The sequence below is a fragment of the Microcaecilia unicolor genome, chromosome 2, assembly GCF_901765095.1.
Source record: "Microcaecilia unicolor chromosome 2, aMicUni1.1, whole genome shotgun sequence".
Taxonomy (NCBI): domain Eukaryota; kingdom Metazoa; phylum Chordata; class Amphibia; order Gymnophiona; family Siphonopidae; genus Microcaecilia; species Microcaecilia unicolor.
The window spans coordinates 627,772,863-627,795,995 of record NC_044032.1 but is presented as its reverse complement, the minus strand read 5'-3'; the positions used below and the strand labels follow the sequence as shown (position 1 = coordinate 627,795,995).

Here is a 23,133-nt window from a genome sequence, read left to right as displayed (position 1 = left end):
GTTGTGTTTCCTAGAGATTTCTGTATCTCCAGATGCTGCTAAAGTTTGTTAAACCATTAAAGTAGATTTGTAATGAGACTTTTGTATTGGTTTAACAAATCTTTTAAATTGTAAGATTGAGGTTACTGATATCTCTTTCTTGGCGTCATCTCTAACCATACTATTTCCTTATAACACATTTTATTTATAAACCCTTTTAGTTCAGACATGAGGACCTCAGAATATGTAGGAAGAAGGATAGGAGATGTGTTAGAGAAGCTCAGATACCTCAGAGGTGTAAGTATGTCCAAGGAGCTAGTGTTCAGTGGAAATTGAACTTCTAGAGCAAGGGGGAGATATGTTTATGGCCCAAGGGACGAAAGTACAGATGGGCCATAGCTTCCCAATCCATGTGCCAAGAGAGAGAGAAAGTGATAGCACATGGTCTGGAGAGCTAAGCTTCTGTGGCCTGAGGGATGATAGAGGAGAAGCAGCACAGCCTGGTGAGATGAACTCCAAGACTGATGAGTTGAGGGGTGGGGTGGAGCGAGTCATCAAGAGGAGGCGGACAGGGAAAGATCAGTCCCAAAAGAAGACAATATAGCAGAGGCAATGGGAACTGGGCAGAGAAGGAAAGATAGAAGGTAAAGGGATCAATGAAGTAGAAGAGAAGAAGAAATGGGTGTATGGGGCAAATGGAAGAAATGAAAGGGCGGACAAGGTATGAGAATGTGAGAGTGATGGGAGAGCAAGAACAGAGAGAAAGGGAGGTAAGAGTGAGACAGAAAAATAATGGAGAGTTGGTTTGAGGAACGATGGGTAAGGGAGGGACAGATGGCAGATAAGTGGTAAATTTCCAAAGAATTTTTTAAAATCATATTCTGTCATTTTAAATTTGCTGTACAAATTTTTTGTGATGGTGATTACTACACACAAATTTTGGTCTAAAATATTCTCCCATTACCAGTAGATAGGAGATGGAAGTCCCCATCCAGTTGTTCAAGCTTCTGCCCACCTGCAAATGTATAGAATCTTCAGCTCCTCATGATCTCTTCTCTTGTACTTCCTCTAAACACCTGCTGACCTCTCTTCATTTGGCATACTGTTCCTATCTTTGCTTTCTTTCACCATTGCCAACAGCAGATTCCATGCTTTCTAACTTGTGCACCGTATGCATGGAACAGCCTTCTGGAGTTAGTGTGTCATGCCCCATCTCTGGCCATAATCAGGTCCTGTGTTTAAATCTTAATTCTCCTTATAGTAGCCATATTGAATTTAAGTGTTTTTTATAATACTGGTAAATGTGACGCTTTCCCAAGGGTAAAGGGCACTCTGTACTAGGGCTTGGCCCCTAACTCACTCTCAAAATCACTGGGGAAAAGGCTTGACCTTTATGGTTTAGTTCTATGCATAGAATTCTGAGTTCCAGCAATCAGGCTGGACTCCTTCAGTAGTCCTTTGTACAGTTTTCTCTCTTAGCTTCTGAAATGGCAAGCAAAGTCAATAAATTGGTGAATCTGTGTTTTCTGCTTGTCTTTTGTGGGTTCCTTCTGCTCCCTTTTGGATTTTGGGGCTGACTGGGCAAACTGGAAAGGTTCATCCTAGCTGATAAGGATTTCCTTCAATATCGAAGGTTCAGTGCTTGATCTGTACTTTCCAGTACTTACTTCTTCTGTTGTACTTTGTGAGTAGCTCCTGTGCAGTCTGATCTGGGTGAGCAGCAAACCAGCTTTCTCTCTCCTCTGTGTGGCATTGGCTGTATATCCATGCCTTCTCCAGATTTCTGCCTTGTTGGCAGTCTTGTAGACTGAGAGACAAGGGTGACTGAGCTGGTTCCAGAAACTTCCCCCACCCCTGTCCTCTTCCAGGTCCTAACCCACCTCAATCCTTTTTACTGTAGCCAGGAGGTGCATAAAACATTTCTTCCATTTCAAAAGAGAAATCAGTCATCAGCCCCTTGAAATAGTGGTTAATCTTTTAGCAAACGCCAAGGACCAAGATTGCCACTTCAAAATGGAGGACTAAGAGAATAAAAAGTTCCTTCTTTCTCTCAAAACTTCAACTCATAAATCCACACATACCACACACATTGGGAGTCTCTTGTTGTTATGAAAGCAGGAGTAAATTATTGCAGAGCCTCCCAGGAGAGGTTGGTATGACAAGGATAGTACATCCTGCTAGTTTACATTGCATAGTATGACCTCTCTACTAGGCCACCGTCCTTGGTAAGGATACCAATGGGTCCTTACATAAATGTCATGTTTTTGTGTATCTCGGAGCGAGGACTATCTTGTGAGGCTATTATGCAAGTCTAGTAGTATTACAGAAATAAGTAGCAATAATGGATTTTGTGGACAGCTACTGGGATGTTAGGGTGGATACAAAGAAGCTGGCCCAGCAGATATCATGGTTGTGCAATACCATGGGAACAGCTCATAGATGAGATCTCACCTGGAGTCTTAGGTCTGGTTTTTCAGGCACATATTTGGTAGGGCTGTCTGAGTAGAGATGAACCACAGGATGGCTCTCTGGTATAGTCGGAAAGGGGGGGATATGATAGACATTTATATATACTAAGAGTATAAATAATATACAAGAGAACTGTCTCTTGTGGTGGGGTGGGGCTCTTTTCTTTTCTTGGTAAAGATATTCTAGAGCAGTGCTTAACAATGTTTTTGTGGTGCTGACCCCACCCCATGATTGCAGCAAAATAAAATTGTGTGGCCTAATGGTTAGTGCAGCAGCCTGAGAATCAGAATGACTGGGTTCAATGCCCACTATAGCTCCTTGTGACTGGCCAAGTTACTTAACCCTCCATTGCCCCAGCTACAAAATAAGTACCTGCATATAATATATAAACTGCTTTGGTTGTAACCACAGAAAGGTGGTATATCAAATCCCACCCCCTTTTTCCCCTTTCCCGGAGGTGCAGAATAATGATGCACCTATGGAGAGCCCACCTAGGTCTTGACCCCAAACATGCACTTTGAGGTATATTTTCAAAGCACTTCGCCTTCCAAAGTTCCATAGGTTTCTAAAGAACTTTAGATGACTAAGTGCTTTGAAAATATGCCTCTTTGACTCCATTTGGGGGTCCTGACCCCAGTTGGGGAAGCTCTGTTCTTGAACAGTTATAAATGGAACTGGATGGGGCTAAATCTAGAACAGACAAAAAGGGTGAAAAATGCATGGAGTACCCTCCCTACTGAGGTGATATGTCAAAAATTGCGTGTCAGAATTTAATGGTTCTTATTCAGAAAGGCCTTTTTTTTTCCATTCCCTGCCTTAAGGAAGTGAAGGGGCTTTTTTTTAATTGGAAAGCAGGCAAAGAAAATATTGCAGAAGTAGGAGACGGCTCAGTGACTTGAATGGTATTATTAACTAGATGGCAAGTGGAAATACTGACAGTGGCACAGAACAGCAGGCTACCACAGAATGAAGTGGATGGAAATTGTAGCAAAGCATATAGTACTCAAGTGCCTATTTAAATACAATAATTTCTAAGAGGCATAAGATGGGCACAGAAGATGATTAGCACTTCAGAATTAGGGTCTTAAGAGGCCAGATTGCATGAGTATAACATGTTGTCACTCTTTGTGTTTCTGTGAGAGGAAGCGTTTGAAAGTTAACCTTTTATTTTATTTATTTTATTTTTGTTACAGCCCCCTCCTTCCCCTACAAAAATTTGCACCCTTCCTTAGAGCCCAGCTGCACCATCCTGTACAATTGGGTTGTATCCCCTTCCTACCAGCCGATGGAGGTAGAGAAACTGACTTCCCAGTGACATCACTGGTGCTCTGGAAAATGCTGGTATTTTCTTTACCTCCAGCAAATGGTAGGTTGTGTGGACTGGTGCACTTTGTCCCTGGCCTAATTCCAAGCTGGTCAGGCTACAGCCACACTGCTTGGTAGAGCCTAACAGCGTTGCTCCTAGGTTTCCGCTTCGTGGACAAGACCTGGTAGAGCCCGGAGCTGGACTCTGCAGCTTTGAGTCATCGTCCACAGGTGATAACTTGGTAAGTCACTTGACTCAGACCCTGTGGGAGACCCTTATCCTCCTGGCTCCCAAACCCACCCCTGGGATTTCCTGCAGCTTCAGGCAGCCCATAGGAAATCTTTTAATTTAAATTGGATGGGCTGCTTTAAAAATTGAGGAATAAAGCTAGTTTAAAAAAAAAACCCACTGAGAGAGAACCTCTGCATTGTCAGCCAAAAGTCCAAAAAACAATGGTGGTGGTCCAGGAAAGGAGGGGAAGACCAAAAGTTCACAAAAGACTTCAATAAAAGTCTTTTTTTATCCTCCTTTCCTGGACCACCACTGCTGTTTTTTGGAACTTCAGTGACCAGAGCATGAGCATCTGTTCCTTCCATCTTGAGGATTACTTTGTTACATCCCACACGTTCTTGGATTGGTCTAGTACTGATGCCAAGAAAGGAGAAATTAGATCTTACCTGCTAATTTGCTTTCCTTTAATCTGCTTGAGATTAAAACAACTCTAATTTTGTATCACATCACTTGCTTCCATTTCCAGATCATTTATAAAAAGTGTTTTGAAAAACCTAAAATACTGCTTCTAGTATAGATCCCTGGGGGTGCTCCATTATTTACTTTTCACCATTAAGCAAATTGACAATTTAGCCTTACTTGTTCTTTTGACCTATCCCTAGTCAGGGCTGCTGAGAGACACAGCTGGGCCTGGGGCAAACAATCTTCAGAGGCCCGCCGCCCACCCCACCGTTGCTTCCCCCACCGCCTCCCTCTCACAGGAGAGAACGTGCTCTGCCAGCTACAGGTCCTCCTTACTGCCGCGTCCTACCTGTGCGGAAAATGGAAGTTACTTCACAGGAGGTAGGACGCGGCAGGAAGAAGGACCTGCGGCTGGCAGAGCAGTCTCTTTTGACCATTGGTGCCGGGCCTGGGAAATCTTCCCCCCCTCCCCCCCCCATGGCCCTGCCCTAGTCCACAGTAGGAGAGAGAAAATTGCTATAATCCTCATTAGCACCCTTTTCCCATAGCTAAGACAGTGCAGAATTAGTTTGGTAGATAGTCCAGTGATAGCAGATAAAGAGCTGCATTCGCTGCTCCATGCAGGTTACTCTCCTCTGTGATTGAACACTGGCATTACAGGGCAGTTGGCAATTTATCACCATACGAACCACATATAGACAATTATGTATGATGCTGTTGCATGATTTAAACCAACAATATTGCTGACAAAGATTTTACTTATTAATTTCAACCTTAAGATATTTTCCCCTCCCTCCTTGAGATACACAGCTCTTGCACTCATGGCATTTGAGATGAATGTGATATAAAGTATGTATATTTGATCCTGATCTTTCTTGTTCGGGGGACAGACAGACAAGTCTGCTGGGCGCTGGCCTTACTTTCCAACTACTGGAGTTGCTGTGTAAGCACCAGTCCACTCATCATAACACATCAAAAGCTATGCGGTCATTTAAGTTTTTTGTTTTGATTCCATCCTCTTTCTATATAGGGATCCTTTGTTTTAATCTCACACATTCTTGAATTCTGTTACTGCTTTTTTCCCCCCACACCTTCACTAGGAGTGCATTCTAGGCATAGTAACATAGTAGATGACGGCAGAAAAAGACCTGCACGGTCCATCCAGTCCGCCCAACAAGACAAACCCACATGTGCTACCCTTTATCTGTACCTGTCCTCTCCAGGGCACAGACCGCACAAGACCGGCCAACACCAGACCCGCACCCCCAACCACCAGCCCCGCCTCCCACCACCAGCTCTGGCACAGACCGTATAAGTCTGCCCAGCACTATCCCCGCCTCCCAACTACCAGTCCCGCCTCCCACCACCAGCTCTGGTACAGACCGTATAAGTCTGCCCAGCACTATCCCCGCCTCCCAACTACCAGTCCCACCTCCCACCACCAGCTCTGGCACAGACCGTATAAGTCTGCCCAGCACTATCCCCGCCTCCCAACTACCAGTCCCGCCTCCCACCACCAGCTCTGGCACAGACCGTATAAGTCTGCCCAGCACTATTCCCACGTCCGAACCACCAGCCCCGCCTCCCACCACCGGCTCTGCCACCTAAACTCGGCTAAGCTCCCAAGGATACATTCCTTGTGAACAGGATTCCTTTATGTTTATCCCACGCATGTTTGAATTCTGTTACCGTTTTCATCTCCACCACCTTCCGCGGCATCTAATACCTTCTCCAATAAAAAGTGCTTTTGGAGTTCCTCCCGGTACTGGCGTTGAAGCCAGTACGGGTCCTGTCGGACAATGCCATGGCTGTGGCCTATGTCAATCGCCAGGGAGGTACCAAGAGCGCTCCTCTAGCCAAGGAGGCCATGAATCTATGCCAGTGGGCAGAAGCGAACCTGGAACAGCAGTCGGTGGCCCACATTGCTGGAGTCATGAATGTCAAGGCGGACTTTCTCAGTCGCCATACCTTGGATCCGGGAGAGTGGCAGCTATCTGCTCAGGCGTTCTTGGACATCACGAAGCGCTGGGGCCAGCCGAGCCTAGACCTGATGGCGTCATCGGCCAATTGCCAAGTGCTGTGCTTTTTCAGCAGAGGACGGGACCCTCGATCTCTGGGAGTAGATGCTCTTCTCCAACAGTGGCCGACACAGGAGCTTCTCTATGTGTTCCCGCCCTGGCCCATGTTGGGCAGGGTACTAGACCGGGTGGCAAAGCATCCGGGCCGGGTAATCCTGGTGGGTCCGGACTGGCCCAGACGTCCCTGGTATGCGGACTTGATCAGGCTCTCAGTGGACGGACCTCTGCGACTGCCAGCGGAGCAGGGCCTGTTGCATCAGGGTCCCGTGGTGATGGAGGATCCCTCCCCCTTTGGTCTTACGGCCTGGCTATTGAGCGGCAGCGTCTGAGGAAGAAAGGCTTCTCAGACAAGGTCATCGCCACTATGCTGAGAGCGAGGAAGTGCTCTACTTCTACTGCTTACGCCAGGGTTTGGCGTACCTTTGCATCGTGGTGTGAGGCAGGCTCCCTTTCTCCCTTCACTGCTCCAATTTCGTCAGTGTTGGTGTTCCTGCAAGAAGGTCTGGAGAAAGGCCTGTCGCTCAGTTCCCTTAAAGTCCAGGTAGCGGCTCTGGCTTGCTTCAGGGGCCGCCTGAAGGGTGCTTCCCTGGCTTCGCAGCCAGATGTGGTGCACTTTCTCAAGGTAGTTAATCACCTGCGCCCTCCTCTGCACTCAGTGGTACTTGCGTGGAATCTCAATCTAGTGCTAAGAGCCTTGCAGAAGCCGCCTTTTGAACCCTTGTCGAGGGCATCTCTGAAAGACCTGACGTTGAAAGCAGTCTTTTTGGTGGCTATCACTTCAGCCAGAAGAGTTTCCGAGCTCCAGGCGCTATCATGTCGAGAGCCCTTTCTGCAGTTCACTGAGGCAGGAGTGTCTATTCGCACAGTGCCTTCCTTCCTGCTCAAGATTGTTTCTCGCTTCCATGTGAATCAGCAGCTCTGTCTCCCATCCTTTCGTAGGGAGGACTACCCAGAGGAGTACTCTGCTCTCAAATATCTAGATGTGAGACGAGTCATCATCAGATACTTGGAAGTGACCAATGATTTCCGGAAGTCGGATCATCTGTTTGTCCTGTTTGCAGGTCCTCGTAAGGGTCTGCAGGCTGCTAAGCCTACAGTGGCAAGATGGGTCAAGGAAGCCATTGCAGCGGCTTATGTGGCCGCGGGGAAGGTGCCGCCTATCCGGCTGAAGGCTCACTCCACTAGAGCTCAGGCGGCCTCGATGGCGGAGGCCGTGTCCGTCTCCTTGGAAGAGATTTGCAAGGCGGCAACTTGGGCATCGGCTCATACCTTCTCCAGGCATTACCACTTGACTGTGGCTGCTCGGGCGGAGGCCCGGTTTGGAGCTTCAGTGTTGCGGTCAGGGATTTCTATGTACCGCCCTGGGTGAGTACTGCTTCGGTACATCCCACCAGTCTATGGATTGATCAGCATGATAATATGGAAGGTAAAATTATGTATCATACCTGATAATTTTCTTTCCATTAATCATAGCTGATCAATCCATAGCCCCTCCCAGATATCTGTACTGTTTATATTCTGGTTGCATTTCAGGTTCAAGTTTAGTCTTCAGTTCCTGTTCAGGAGGATCTTCGTGTTCAAGTTTTTTCAGTTGGATTCTTAAGGAGTTGAGACGATTTTGTGTTACAGTGAGCTGCTGCATTCCTCTCCCCTCCGTTTTACGGGGCTGGATTGAGACCTAAATTCTGCCGGCGCTCCCTCTCGCTTCATGCGGCTGTAGGGCAGCTTTGAACCCCTCCCGCTTCGGCGGTGTTAGGGTCAGTCAGCTCCTCCCGCGGTTGCAGGATAAGCCAGATCCCCCCGCATCGGCGGGGTGGTGTCCCTCCCCCGCTCCGTGGGGATGAGCTGGACGGATTCCCCTCCCCCACTTGTGTGGGGATGAGCTGGGTTAATTCCCCTCCCCCATTTCGGCGGTGGTGAGCTGGGCAGAGTGTCCCTTTGTGGGTGTAATTCTCTAAGTGCTGAGTCCTGCGGATGGAGCTTTGATATCGACATACTGAGGAGTTTCCGGCAGCACATGACCACATATAGGGAGGCAAAAGGATTGCTCTCTATCTCCACCTGCTGGTAGATGGACACAACCCACCAGTCTATGGATTGATCAGCTCTGATTAATGGAAAGAAAATTATCAGGTATGATACATAATTTTACCTTTGGCCCGCTCGATGAAATCTTCCCAACAAATTCAAGAGCAAAGAGCTATGCCACACCTTTTTGGCACCAGCGCAACATAACTCTTTGTGCTCTTGAATTTATCGGAAAGACTTCATTGAGTGGACCAAAAGTTACATTTTATTCTGCTCTGGTACATATTTTGTGTGTTGCTTTTAGACTGACCGCCCTGACGCTAGTGCAGTGACACTAAAACACGGCCCAGTGTCGGGCCTCTGAATAAAGCACATTTGTTTATTCCACTCTTGAGAGCCCTTTGTGCTGTTTTTTTCTTACTGCAAGATAATTTAATCACACTTCTATGTTCTTTTGCCAGAAGAGGGTGCTCTCTGTACATGAATACGAAGGTGATCCATAGAATGGGAGTAGGGGAGAGATATGCACTCTGTCTGCCTGTAATGTACTGTAGGCGAATTGGAAGAGTTTTCAGTTTTTATTGTAAGACAGTGTTGAATTTTCCTATGTACAAATATTTTTCAGAACTGAAAACACATTTTTATTTATTACATTTGTATCCCACATTTTCCCACCTATTTGCAGGCTCAATTGGGGGTATCTGTGAGGTAGGAGATCTGGATTCTGTTCTCCCATCCAGAGGGGCTGATGGGGCTTGGGTCTGTCATAGAGAAAAACACTATCAGGTCCAGGAGAGGTGGATGCCACAAGAGTGTCATTTGCTACCACCTAAACAGCAGCACTGGAGGTGTGCCTCAGAGGAAGTGTGCTTCTAGTCCTATGTTACCTGCATCATTGGAGGAAGGGTGACGTAGCACTGACTGCTCTACTGCACCACACATCTGGAATAGACTTGCTGAATCAGTATGTCAAGCTGCAGCTCTGGCTGTCTTCAAATCTAGGCTAAAAGTCCACCTTTTTGAGGGAGCTTTTAACTCCTAACTCCTATTCACTTTTTCAGTATCCATGTCTGTTTTAACATTCCCACCTTAAGTAATTCTCTTATTTATCTTGTTTGCCTGTCTTGATTAGATTGTAAGCTCTGTCGAGCAGGAACGGTCTCTTATATGTTCAGTGTACAGCGCTGCGTACATCTAATAGCGCTATAGAAATGATAAGTAGTTGTAGTAGTAATTAATGTTGTGACTACCTGAAGTGGAGGAGTGGCCTAGTGGTTAGGGTGGTGGACTTTGGTCCTGGGGAACTGAGGAACTGAGTTCGATTCCCACTTCAGGCACAGGCAGCAGCCGCATTGAGCCTGCCATGAGTGGGAAAGCGTGGGGTACAAATGTAACAAAAAAAAAAAAAAAGTATACCATGAATGGTGCGACTGATACAGTGAATCCCTTAAAGGAGAACACAGTGCAACACTTCCAGAACTATGTGTAGCTAGTTAGCTTTTGTTTGTGAAGTTTCTCCTTCCTTTTAAAAAAATTTTCTTTGGACCAGATGGGGGAGGGGGGAATAGGACTATTTAGCTTACTTTAGAATGATACTAAAGGTGTCTTGTAACGTTATTAGAATTCAGATGCAAGCCCTTTCCTAAATGAAGTTACAGTCTAAGTAGGTACCTAAGACATCAAGAGATTATTTTAGAATTCTTCCATGGTAATTACATATATAAATAATGGCATTTGTATATATAGATGGCATCCACGTGTAAATTAGAACAACAACAAATCCAAGCAGGAAAAAGTAGGGAAGCATGGAAAAACCTTTCAATCCAATAAGGAGTAATATCAGAAATGTTTTAAAGACTACTTTTAAGTATGCAAGCAGACTTGAGACACACCTATGTTTTGGTGATCTACTACTAATCATTTCCATAGCGCTACTAGACGTACACAGCGCTGGTGCTCAGCGCCTGCCTCGAGTCGAGTATCTTGCATCACGGCATTGACCTTGTTAGGAGGTTTGAGACGAGATACTTTTATTGCTGTTGCACCATTAGGTGCTTGTTCAAAATACTGCTGTAAAGCAAGCTCTACACAAGATACTCGACTCCAGAGGCAGGCGTTGAGCGAGCCGTGTTGATTCTTGCATACTTGTTTAAAATCATCATTAAAACATTTCTAATATTGCTCCTTATTGGATTGGAAGGTTTTTTTTCATACTTTCCTGTTCCTATCCACATGCAAAGGCCAGTTTTTTCAATACCACATGTAACCGCTCCGACATGAACAGATTCAAAGGGATGCTTTGGACATATTTTGGATAGTCCAGAAAATATGTGTAAATCTGAATCCCTGATCTTACACAGGAAGATACATACAAAAAAAAAATCCCCCTTCAGCTTTTGCACCTCCTCCAAGCCACATGTAATATTAAAATACTCGTTTCAACCATAGCTTTTGAACAATGATTGAGAGGACATTTGTGCTTAGCCCTCTGGTATATGTTTACTAAGGCGCGTTGGCATTTTTAACACACCTACAAGTAGGCATCACTCACGTGTTAGGTGCCTATGAGATATTGTAACACTTATGGTTAACGCCGTTAAAACTAATTGCATAAACGCAGCTTAGTAAACGACTACGACACTATCCATTTCTAAGCGCTACTAAAACGTACGCACACTGTACACTTGACATGAAGAGACAGTCCCTCTCGACGAGCTACCAATCGATTAGACAGACAAAAGGCAACCAAGAGATAGGGAATAGTAAGGTGAGGAGATAAAATAATTCGGAACAAGTGAATAAGGGGTTAGGATTAAAAGCGGCATCAGAAGTGGCCTTGCAAGGGCAGGCTTCTGCTTCTTCCGGTTTCTGACTCAGACACTATCAAGAAGCTTGCCCTTGCAGATCATCAACGCGTCAGCACAGGATCTGTTTCTAGATTTGAGGGGTCTAATACTAACTACTACTTGCTTTTCATTCTAAAGCGTACTAGACTAACGTATCCGTCACGTAACATGAAGAGACGCCCTGCTCGACAGAGCTTCAATCTATAGGACAGACAACGGACAACAAGAGATAGGTACGATTCAAGTAAGATGATAAAATAAGGGTTCTGAATAAGTGAACAAGGGTTAGGAGTTAAAAGCAGCATCAAAAAGGTGGGCTTTTAGCTTAGATCTACACCATGAAGAGATTTCAAGGGAATTTGGTTTGGGTTTGACATGCTTATGAATCATTGGCGTAGCCAGAAGGCAAAGTTTGGGTGGGCCAACAGGTTGGATGGATGGGCACTAGAGAAACATCTGCCACCTGATATGCCCTGCCCACGCCCCTACTCCTACCGCACACCTACCCCACTCAGGGCTCATATTTTGCTACTGTCTTTGAAATAACTTTTTTTCCGATTGTATTATTGACATGAGTAGTAGAGACAGGATGTGTGGACATTTAGATTACATACTTCTACAGTACCTTAATTGAAGTCATTTATTGACAAGGAAAATATATATTCGTTACCTTAGCTTCAGGAAGAGGCTAAAAATCTTTCTCTTCCCAAAGACTGCTTCATAACAATCTGTTGACTTCTACCTCCTAGTATCATCCATTATTGTTTCCTATAATGATTTTGGTCTCATGCATTACACCAATGGTCTCTAATTGTTCTCATACTTCACACTAACATTACTGGCTTTTGTCTCACTTACAATGTAGACTGCCCTGAACCCTGACAAGGGGGATATTAGTGGTATACAAGAATTGATTTTGATTTGATTTGATTCATTGACAGATGTACCAGAGATCTTAAACTCATAAGGTATTGGCAAACTAAAATAATTTCTAACCAAGTTCTTCGTAGTATTCCTCCAAGAAAGATTTTGTTAAATATGACCTCACTTCCCATCAACTTGGAGCCCTCCATTGTATCCTAAGAAAATGTGTGTTACAGTTCACTTACTGTCTGAGCAATTATGGTCCATACAGTAACATTTAACTCTTTTGTGTTTTGCAGGGAGCAATCTGTGATTTCTGTGAAGCCTGGGTATGCCACGGGAAGAAATGTCTCAGTACCCATGCCTGTATCTGTCCTCTTACCGACGCAGAATGCGTTGAGTGTGAGAGAGGCGTCTGGGATCATGGTAAGCTTAGACTAAATATTGGATTAGAGCAGTGGTTCTCGCCTCAGTCCTTTGGATGCATCTGATTGAGGTTTTCAGGATATCCATATAGAATATTGAAAGAGGTTTGTATATAGTGAAGGTGGTGTGTAGAAATCTCCTTCATCCATATTCATTGTGCAGCTCCTGAATACTCCACAGGCTGGATGTGTCCCAAGGACTGGCCTGAAAACCAATGCTTTCAGCAGAATAAAGCTTACAATATTATAAGATGATTTTCTGTAGGATTCTTGCTGATAAGTGCTTTCAGTATCTCTCGTGTTTGCAGTGGGGAGAGGAATCCTTTTGTCTTTATGTGCAAGTGCTTTGCATTTATATGTCTTAGAGATAAAGTGCTTTGTATACTAGTGGGGTCATCTTCGACTCCTCCCTCTCCTTCTCTGCACATATTCAACAGACTGCTAAAACCTGTCGTTTCTTTCTCTGTAATATCAGCAAAATTCGCCCTTTCCTTTCTGAGCACACTACCAGAACCCTCATCCACACTCTTATCACCTCTCGCTTAGACTATTGCAACTTGCTCCTCACAGGTCTCCCACTTAGCCATCTCTCTCCTCTTCAATCTGTTCAAAATCCTGCTGCACAACTAATATTCCGCCAGTGTCAGTTATGCTCATATTAGTCCCTCTCCTCAAGTCACTTCACTTGGCTTCCTATCCGTTTCCAGCATACAGTTCAAACTCCTCTTATTGACCTATAAGTGTATTCACTCTGCAGCTCCTCAGTACCTCTCCACTCTCATCTCTCCCTACTTCCTCCCTGGGAACTCCGTTCACTGGGTAAATCTCTCTTATCTGCACCCTTCTCCTCCACTGCTAACTCCAGACTCCGTTCCTTTTATCTTGCTGCACCTTATGCCTGGAATAGACTTCCTGAGCCGGTACGTCAAGCTCCATCTCTGGCCGTCTTCAAATCTAAGCTAAAAGCCCACCTTTTTGAAGCTGCTTTTAACTCCTAACCCTTATTCACTTGTTCAGAACCCTTATGTTATCATCCTCACTTTAATATTCCCTTATCTCTTGTTTGTCTGTCCTAATTAGCTTGTAAGCTTTGTCAAGCAGGGACTGTCTCTTCATGTTCAAGTGTACAGCGCTGCGTACGTCTAGTAGTGCTATAGAAATAAGTAGTAGTAGTCTTTACAGAGAAAACAAATTGAATATTTGGTAATTGTATCAAGGTGTTAGAATCAGAAAGTAATTGGTTAGATTTGTATTAGAATGATTATATACGGAGAGCAGTGTCAGATCACTGTAACTAAAGTTGTACTCTTTGCTAGTGGCAATAGTATAACGTTAATGTTCCCACCAGAAACAGCCATATGATATTGCTGTAATATGGAACTACTTGAGAAGGCTTATTCCATGTCTGTCTCTTCTTCCCCTCCCCCCCCTTTGTAATTTAACCAGGTGGAAGAATATTTTGCTGCTCTTTTTGTCATAACTTCCTCTGTGAAGATGACCAGTTTGAACATCAAGCTAGCTGCCAGGTCCTAGAGGCAGAAACCTTTAAATGTAAGTATTTTGCTACCAGGTCCCTCTAGTGCCTCACACGATGCTTCAATGGTCTCCCTTAGGCCGGTATTTAGCTGGTAGGATCACCATATTAAGTTAAGCACCAGTGCATAACTTAATACATGGGCAGCCCCGTTTTAGACAGGGCATAGAAGTAGGAATTGAGAGATGCAGGTCAGTGCATCTCAAGTTTACTAGTATTTTGGAACGGAATCTGCTATTCTAAAATACGGGAGAAATAGACATTTATGCACCAGGTGCATGCAGCATAAACATCTATTTCCCCTTCGACTCTCCAAACAAGTCCAGACAAATGGGTTATGGTCTTCTACCAGCAGATGGAGACCCAGGCTACTAAGGCTGTGACATCACCCTATAAGGGATCCTGAGCATCCCTGAACCAGCCGGCATTCTTAGTTTCCAACAGATGGTAGGTGCATTCCAGTTTGGTTTGAGGAAGCCAGTTAGGGGACCTCTTCAGGATGAGCACACAAAAAGAAAAAAAAAAAAACTAAGCGAAGAAGAGCAGTTTAAAGATTTCTGGCACTGAGTTGTCCAGCCCTCGAAGAAGGGGTTAAAAAATATAGTCACTTGAGGCTTGATTTCAGACTGTAGTGGCCTGGTATTACTGGGTTCAGTCTTGGGGGTTGCACACTGTGCGTTCTGGGTCTTTCCCCACCTCTCCTGCAGAGCCTCTCCTGGGGTGCCTTGATCCCCTCCCCAAAAGCTCCAACATAGGAACAGAGAAGATGGTGAGTGGTCTTGCAGGGCTCGGGGGAGGGGGGGGGCGAGTTGCAGGTCGGGAGCACAGTCTCCAGTGGGGGTGCTGCAGGATGGCCTTGGCAGAGAAGAGCCAGTGCTGCATGGTGTGTGGTAGTGCAGAAGCAAGTTGCGGCTTCCACCGGCCTTTGACAGCTAAGAGGCAGAAGCCAGCAGGCCTTGAGCGTGCACAGATACTCAAGGCCTCCACACTGGCTGACCGTGATGCTACAAAGAGTTACTGCCCTAGACTCTGTATCCGGGAATGCCGTTGACCTGAAAGACTCTGCTCCTCCTTACCGAGAAAGGAGAAGGTATGGGGGAAAATGCTGGACACCATGGGGACTCAAATATAAACTGAGAAGCAGTTTTGACCCCTTTTTTTTCTTTTGTAAAATAAACTGAGAGGCAATTTTGACACTCCCACTCACCTTTTTTTTTTTTTTTTTTGCAAAACTTTCTCGGTTTATATTCAAGTATATATGGTCTATATTTTAATCTTTAACTGTTGAAAATAGCATTATCATTCACCAACCTTCAATCCTGAGGTACTATTTCTCTAGCACTTTGATCACCCTGGGACCCTTTTACAGAGCGGCGGTGAGCCCAATGTGGGCTTACTGCTTTTTATTCACTTCCGCTGGCCCAGCGTGGCGGTAGTTCCAGGTCGAGTTACAAACATAACTTTTCAGCCTCTTTGTAAAAGTCACTGTCCTGCTTATAATCGAACGAGAAAAACGCCCAAGTTCCGACCTAAATCGGGAGATGGACGTTTATCTCACAAAAACGAATAACGCGGTATAATCGAAAGCCGAACTTGGACGTTTTCAACTGCACTCCATCGCGGAAGCGTACAAAGTTGACGGGGGCGTGTCGGAGGCGTGGTGAAGGCGAGACTGGGGCATGGTTATCATGGGCGCCTTTCGCCGATAATGGAAAAAAAGTATGCGTTTGTAGCTAGAATTTAGGGCACTTTTCCTGGACCCTGTTTTTTCACGAATAAGGCCCCAAAAAGTGCCCTAAATGACCAGATTACCCCCAGAGGGAATCGGGGATGACCTCCCCTGACTTCCCCAGTGGTCACTAACCCCCTCCCACCACAAAAAAATGATGTTTCACAACATTTTATTTTCACCCTCAAATGTCATACCCACCTCCCTGGCAGCAGTATGCAGGTCCCTGGAGCAGTTGTTAGGGGGTGCAGTGGACTTCAGGCAGGTGGACCCAGGCCCATCCCCCCCTACCTGTTACAGTTGTGCTGCTTAATGCTTAGTCGTTCAACCCCCCCAAACCCACTGTACCCACATGTAGGTGCCCCCCTTCACCCCTTAGGGCTATAGAAATGGTGTAGACTTATGGGCAGTGGGTTTTGAGGGGGATTTGGGGGGCTCAACACACAAGGGAAGGGTACTATGCACCTGGGAGCTCTTTTACCTTTTTTTTTGTTTTTTTAAAAGTGCCCCCTAGGGTGCCCGGTTGGTGTCCTGGCATGTGAGGGGGACCAGTGCACTACGAATCCTGGCCCCTCCCACGAACAAATGCCTTGAATTTATTCGTTTTTGAGCTGGGCGCTTTCATTTTTCATTATCGCTGAAAAACAAAAACGCCCAGCTCACAAATTGTCTATTTTTTTCGAAAATACGGTTCGGTCCGCCCCTTCACGGACCCGTTCTCGGAGATAAACGCCCATGGAGATAGACGTTTTCGTTCGATTATGCCCCTCTGTGTGACATTGATCTCGGAGAAAAAAAAAGATGAATCTTGACAGTTGAGTAAGGACTTTTTGTACCATAGAAGTAATTTTTGACCTGTTTATTAAAATATGAAGCTTTTTCCCCTGCAGTTTATTTCATTTCATTTTATTAAACTTACATCCCACAAACATCCAGATACCAAAATCTAGTTCTATGTGGTTTACAAAAGTTAAACAGGCAGCAGTTACATAGCATCAAGTCTAAAATCAGATTGAGTAACATGTTGAAAGTTTCAACAACAGTCAGTCTATGGTTTATGGTACCAAGTCCTTTAGAGAGAACTTTAAAGGAATGTTTCCTGAATTTTTCCAGTGATGCTAATTTATTTTGAAGCTTGGGACTACTGTGAAGGAAACACATGGTATATGGTGCTAACTGAACGTGGCTTTGAATAATTCTTGACAGTAATGGGATAGCTGATAGGATGTGACGGACAACACAAAGCTACACTGTGTGTATCTTCTGTCATACAGGTGTTTCCTGTAATCGAATGGGACAGCACTCATGCCTGCGGTGTAAGGTAAAATGCTAAGAAAATTATCCTGGTTGGTATGATTGGCGGCTGCTTATTGTAAAAGAAGAAAATGGTGGGAATGACATGCAGAACCCATCCATTGAGAGATGCAGGTATCTACAGCATGGAGGCACCCCTCCCCTCTCCCAGCTCTGTCTGCGTGCACTGGTGAGGGGCTTCACGTAGGCCCTATGTAATGTTCTATGAATGTCATGTTTGAAATGGACTCTTACTGGATGTGTTAGGTAATCCTGGGCTTTTTTTTTTCTGTTTCTTGCTGTACTCCTTTTATCTAAGTTAAGGGGTTTTTTTTTTTCCCTCCTATCTTACAGGCTTGTTTCTGTGAAGATCACACTCGGAGCAAAGTTTTCAAACAGGAAAAAGGAAAAGAACCCCCCTGCCCCAAATGCGGACATGAGACTCAGGAGACCAAAGATCTGAGCATGTCAAGTGAGTGTTGAAAACTGACTTCATAAACATCTCTCTGCTTCTGTGGGTCGGCTTCTCACTTCACTAGAGTTGTGAAACTTTGGGTAACGCAATACATAAGCGGTTTTACTTAGATTTAAGGATGACTGAAAAAAGTGCTTGGGGTGACTGCATTGCTCTTCTTAATACTACTACTACTTAACATTTCTAAAGCGCTACCAGGGTTATGCAGCGCTGTACAATCTAACACAGAGGACAGTCCCTGCTCAAAGGAGCTTACAACCTAAAGGACAAAAAGTGCAGTCAATCAAATTGGGGCAGTTTAGATTTCCTGAGTAGAAGTATAATGGTTAGGTGCCGAAAGCGACATTGAAGAGGTGGGCTTTGAGCAAGGATTTGGGCAGGGAGGGGGCTTGGCGTAGGGGCTCAGGGAGTTTATTCCAAGCATAGGGTGAGGCGAGGCAGAAAGGGTGGAGCCTGGAGTTGGCGGTGGTGGAGAAGGGTACCGAGAGGAGGGATTTGTCCTGTGAGCGGAGGCTACGGGTAGGAGCGTAAGGGAGACGAGGGTAGAGAGGTAATGAGGGGCTGCAGATTGAGTGCACTTGTAGGTAAGTGGAGAAGCTTGAACTGTATGCGGTACCTGATCGGAAGCCAGTGAAGTGACCTGTGGAGCCTTCTGCTAGGGATCTGTTGGTGGTATAGCCATAGAGCAATGCAGGGGTAACCACAAATCAGAATACCTTTGCTCATACTAGAAAAGGATCGTTGTTGTTGGTACAGCTGACGCTCTTTTCCCTTGTTGAAGCCTAAGACAGGATTAAGGGTGATGTTGAAAAGCCAGGATTTAGGTAACTTAGCAGGATTTGCCTATTGCTTCCTAGCTAGTGATTTTAGGAGCCCTTTTATCAAACAGCAGTAAAAAGTGACCTTAGTTCGTCCTTACATGGGTCATTCCCGTGCACTAAGGCCATTTTTACCACTAGGGTAAAATGACTGATTTTTCTTTTTTTTTTAGTATTTGTGGCCACTTGCTATTTTTCCCTTTAGCATATGAGCCCTTACTGCTGCCCATTATGTAGGTGGTAAGGGCTCACACACTAAGAATGTGCTAATCAGTTTGCACGCAACAATGTAACTGTGCTGATTAACTCAGAACATTGTCACTCTCCACCCCCAGCACACACAGACATCTAAAAATTACCACAGGACGTTTCAGCGTGCCGCACAGTAAGCCAGTTTTTTGTTGTGGTATGCATGCTTTAGTGCAGTGATGGCGAACCTATCTATTTTACCTCGTCGGGGTTAGGGCAGCAGTATGCAGGCTTGGCTCGGTGCTTAGTTCAGTTTTCCCTTCTCTCTGTCTCTCAGCTCTAGTCCTGCCCTTGCGGAAACAGGAAATGAGGGCGGGACCAGAGCTGAGAGAAAGAGAGAAGGGAAAACTGAACTAAACACCGAGCCGAGCCTGCATGCTTTTTACTGCTGCTGCCGCCCTAACCCCGACGAGGTAAGATAGATGACTTTTAAAATTTGGAGGGAGGGGGAACCCTGGAACTGGGAGGGAGGGGAGCCTGGAACTTGGAGGCAGGTGGAGGGGGGGGGGACAGGAGAGGGAGGGGGGATGAGGGGGAATGCACCACCTGTTAAATTGCCCTGTTGGCACTGCAATAAATCATTAGATTTTGGGTTGCTGTTTGGGCACTCGGTCTCTGAAAGGTTCGCCATCACTGCTTTAGTGCTTACCGCAGCTTGGTAAAAGGGCTCATTAGTCCCTCATCTTTAGGACATCTCAACAGACATTTTTATTAAATTCTTGATCTTCACTTTCCAGTTAATTAGATGCCAGTCTGCCAAATCTTACAATTACTAAACTCATTGAAATAGCTCTGCATCTTTTCCTGAACATGGCTTTACAAGGGGGAAGGAAAGCTACTCAAAGCATGGCTTACTGGCTTTGAGATATTAGGCCCCTTATTCCTGCTTGATGAAATGTTTTATATACCTGCATGTTGGGACTTTTTGGGCTAGTTTATTAAAGTGTGCTACTAAGTTAACACATCCTATTCAGTTAATACGTGTTATTAGGAGATAGGTCCCATTATATAAAATGGGACTTAAAGTAAATGTATGTTACTGTGCATTAATGCAGTAGCACTGTTGGATAAATCTAGCCACTGGTGTTAACCTAAAAAAACATGTGGGCACTGAATGGTAAAAAGCTTTCACTGAACACAGCCTTCTCTTAGCATTCCAGAGAATACTGTGCATATGTTTCATAAAGCCTACCTATGCAGATCATTAAATTGGCTGCGATGAATCCCTCCACTGCCACTTTGGTTTGTGCATTCATATTATCTTGCATAGGATAATGCCAAATTAGATTGCTGTCATGTGGGTGAGGCAGAGGGAAGTGCTTGCCTAACTCTGGTGGGTATTTCAGCACTTCCAAAATATGAAATGCCTCCTATAACCCCTTGATTTGAATGATTACAAACTCTCTTTTCGCGATCCATGGCTGATAGGAAGTGCTCATCACCCCATAGTTGTCTGTGCTTTGTGGGAGGAAATGGAAGGAGCAGCCTGGGGCAGGGCAGAGGAAATTGCACTTTCTTTCTTTTTATTTTTAATGTTTTTTAAGTTCAAATCATTTGCCAATTTCCTGTCGTTCAGCTAGACCAGCCCAAACCAATGGGTTATATCACCTGACCAGCAGATAGAGGTAAAGAAAAACAGACAGTTTCCAGTGGCATCACTGGTACAAGAGAGGGTGCAGCCTAGAGCTAGTCAGTATTTCTCTACCTCCAGCAGATGGCGCAGGTTGGGCTAGTGCTTTATCTTATCATTTATTTGGTCAGTAATAACCGTCGATATGATAAGGGACTGTTTTCACATATAGTTGCTAATATCCTTTAACTTTGACATTAGAACAGCCACAAATTGTTGCTTCCTGTAAGAAACTGTTAAGACGTTATCTTTTGCCACAGGCTTATTCATTGCTTTGAACCTTGGTCCAGATTTGACTGGATGCAGTTTGTAGTTCTCATATTTTTCCGTCATTTGTAATTTTTGGTTAGGAATACTTATGTGTGGAGTGTCTTTGTTTTTTTTATGTTTTATTATGTTTGTTATTTTTTTCTCACCTTGGGTAAAGGTGGGCTATAAATAATAAACCTAAACCTATCCTTCACTGTCTTGAGGGGTGGGCCAGGTTTGTGTCCCAGTCTTCTGAAAGAAAACAAGATATCCGTCCAGCTGAACATGCATTGTGCAAGAGTGGCAGTCAGTCTAGATTACTGTTGTATGGCACTATTCCACGTACTTTTCCTTTGTCATGGTCTCTCGTTTTAGATCCTGAAGGAATCTCTCAAGCTTCTTTTTAATTTCTTTCTGCAGCACGCAATCTTAAGTTTGGTAGGCAGAGTGGGGCTGATGATGGAGATGGTGATGGAGCTTCTGGTTACGACGCCTACTGGAAGAATTTAGCATCTGGCAAGAGCGATGATTACGATGATTATGAAATTGATGAGGAGGAGGAGGAAGAGGAAGATGATGAAGATGAGGAAGGGGATGGTGATGGCAAAGACTCTGATACAGAAGCCTCCGAACCATTTAGCCAGTTAAATTTAGGAAGGACCTATGCCAGTGGCTATGCCCACTATGAAGAGTGTCAAGAATGAGAGTCCTTTACTCTGTTGCAGTATAGCTTGTGGGAAATATTAATGTATATACTGCTTAACAGAATCACCACATGACACTTGGGTAGCTATGATGATGCAAGGAAGTATCAAAATCGTTTATGACAGAAATATGTATGGTGTTTTCTGTAGAAATTCTAGGTTGGTTAATCTTATTTAAGGATTGATTTGGAACATGGAGTGATACATACCTGTATGTGATTGCTGCATTAATCAAAGCAAAATAGATTTTTTTCTATCTTTATCTCTATTTCCCCCCCCCCCCCCCCCCAGGCAGCCTTCATCAGTTCTTTCTCCCCTGGAAAAGATGGCTCACAGTATCCCTAGCAGTCTAAAAAGAGAAGGGGCACCCTTTCAGTACCACTTGTTGGCTGGCACTACTGCAGTAGCTGTCTTCCCTATACCTGTTCACATCAACTGCTGTAGTGAAGCCCCCAGTGGCTTCTTCACACTGCAGTGCACAATACTTCAGCCTGAGCCACAGGCTAGCAAAATGGATATTTTGGGGGGGGATAATACTCAAAAGCATTTATGTGATCAGTATTGAGTGCTGACTTACATGAGCTTTCGTTTTTTGTTGTTTTGTTTTTTTTTAACATTTGGGGCTGCCTAACTCAGATTTTGGCCACAACACTTGATGTCTCACCAAAATGTATCCACGTAATATGAGGAATGTTTTTCTGGGGGCGGGGGAAAAGATGGCACTCCTAACCAAAATAAATAAGCTATTCATTCAAAGTTAGGAAAGAATATTCCAAGTCCTGCTCCAAACCAGGGTTACTGAGCATTGGGTATCAAAATAAACATGCATTGCCTGCTTATCTCAATCTGGCGGTTGTTTCTAAATTTTGCCTTTATGTCTAACTATAGTTCCAATTCCTCCCTTACATAATTAGGAAAAGATGTTTATACCTTTGTCAGAGACTTAGTTGCTGCTTGTTTTTGGAATTTTTTTTATTTTTTTTTATTTTTACAGTAAGCAGATGTTACAAGATTTCAGAGGTTGACTGTATTATGAAAGTTTCATTTCTATAAGCATTGACTGTAAAACATGGAGATGGTTGATAATGACCAGCATTATAATAAAAACACTTTTATGACTGGACAACAAGCAGTACATATTGTCTCAAGTATTTCTTTTCTTAATCCCGTTTACCTTATGTTTCAGGAGTGCAGTGGCATCATTTTAATGATACGTCACAGAGCTAGGTACACTTAGCTGGTCAAAATGTGATGAACGCTTTGTAACAGAAACATGTGGAATCTCAGAAACCTAATTCAAGTGTTTAAAAAAAATACACTCAAAGTTAATTTAAGGCAAGTAAACTACAGCAGAGTCTCTAAATTTTGGAGGTGATAGTGCCCTTGTATATATAAGTCTGGTGAGACCCCATTTAGAGTACTGTGTGCAATTCTGGGGACCGCACCTACAGAAGGATATAAACAGAATGGAGTCAGTCCAGAGGGTGGCTACAAAATTGGTAAGACTTGGACATAAAACATATAGAGACAAGCTCAGGAACCTCAGCTGGAAGAGAGGAGGGAGAGAGGAGATGTGATAGAGATGTTTAAATATCTCATGGGCATTAATGTACAGGAAATGAGCCTTTTTCAAATGAAGGAAAACTGGAATGAGGGGGCATACGATGAAGTTAAGAGGAATAGGCTTAGGAGGAATCTAAGAAAGTATTCATTCATGGAAAGGGTGGTGGAAGCATGGAATGGCCTCCCGGTAGAGGTCGTGGA

General features: G+C 44.5%; 1 protein-coding gene across 1 annotated transcript in view; it reads left to right on the top strand.

The window, feature by feature from the left end:
• The window catches only part of LOC115461683 (zinc finger protein 330), a 44,014-nt gene extending 21,513 nt beyond the window's left edge, over positions 1–22,501 (top strand). Inside the window, exons 6-10 of the mRNA XM_030191699.1 lie at positions 12,563–12,689; positions 14,135–14,239; positions 17,226–17,272; positions 17,599–17,716; positions 21,086–22,501. Coding sequence (XP_030047559.1) covers positions 12,563–12,689; positions 14,135–14,239; positions 17,226–17,272; positions 17,599–17,716; positions 21,086–21,369 — 681 coding nt within the window. The 3' untranslated portion in view covers positions 21,370–22,501. The remainder of the gene's footprint in view (positions 1–12,562; positions 12,690–14,134; positions 14,240–17,225; positions 17,273–17,598; positions 17,717–21,085) is intronic.
• Positions 22,502–23,133: the final 632 nt, after the last annotated feature.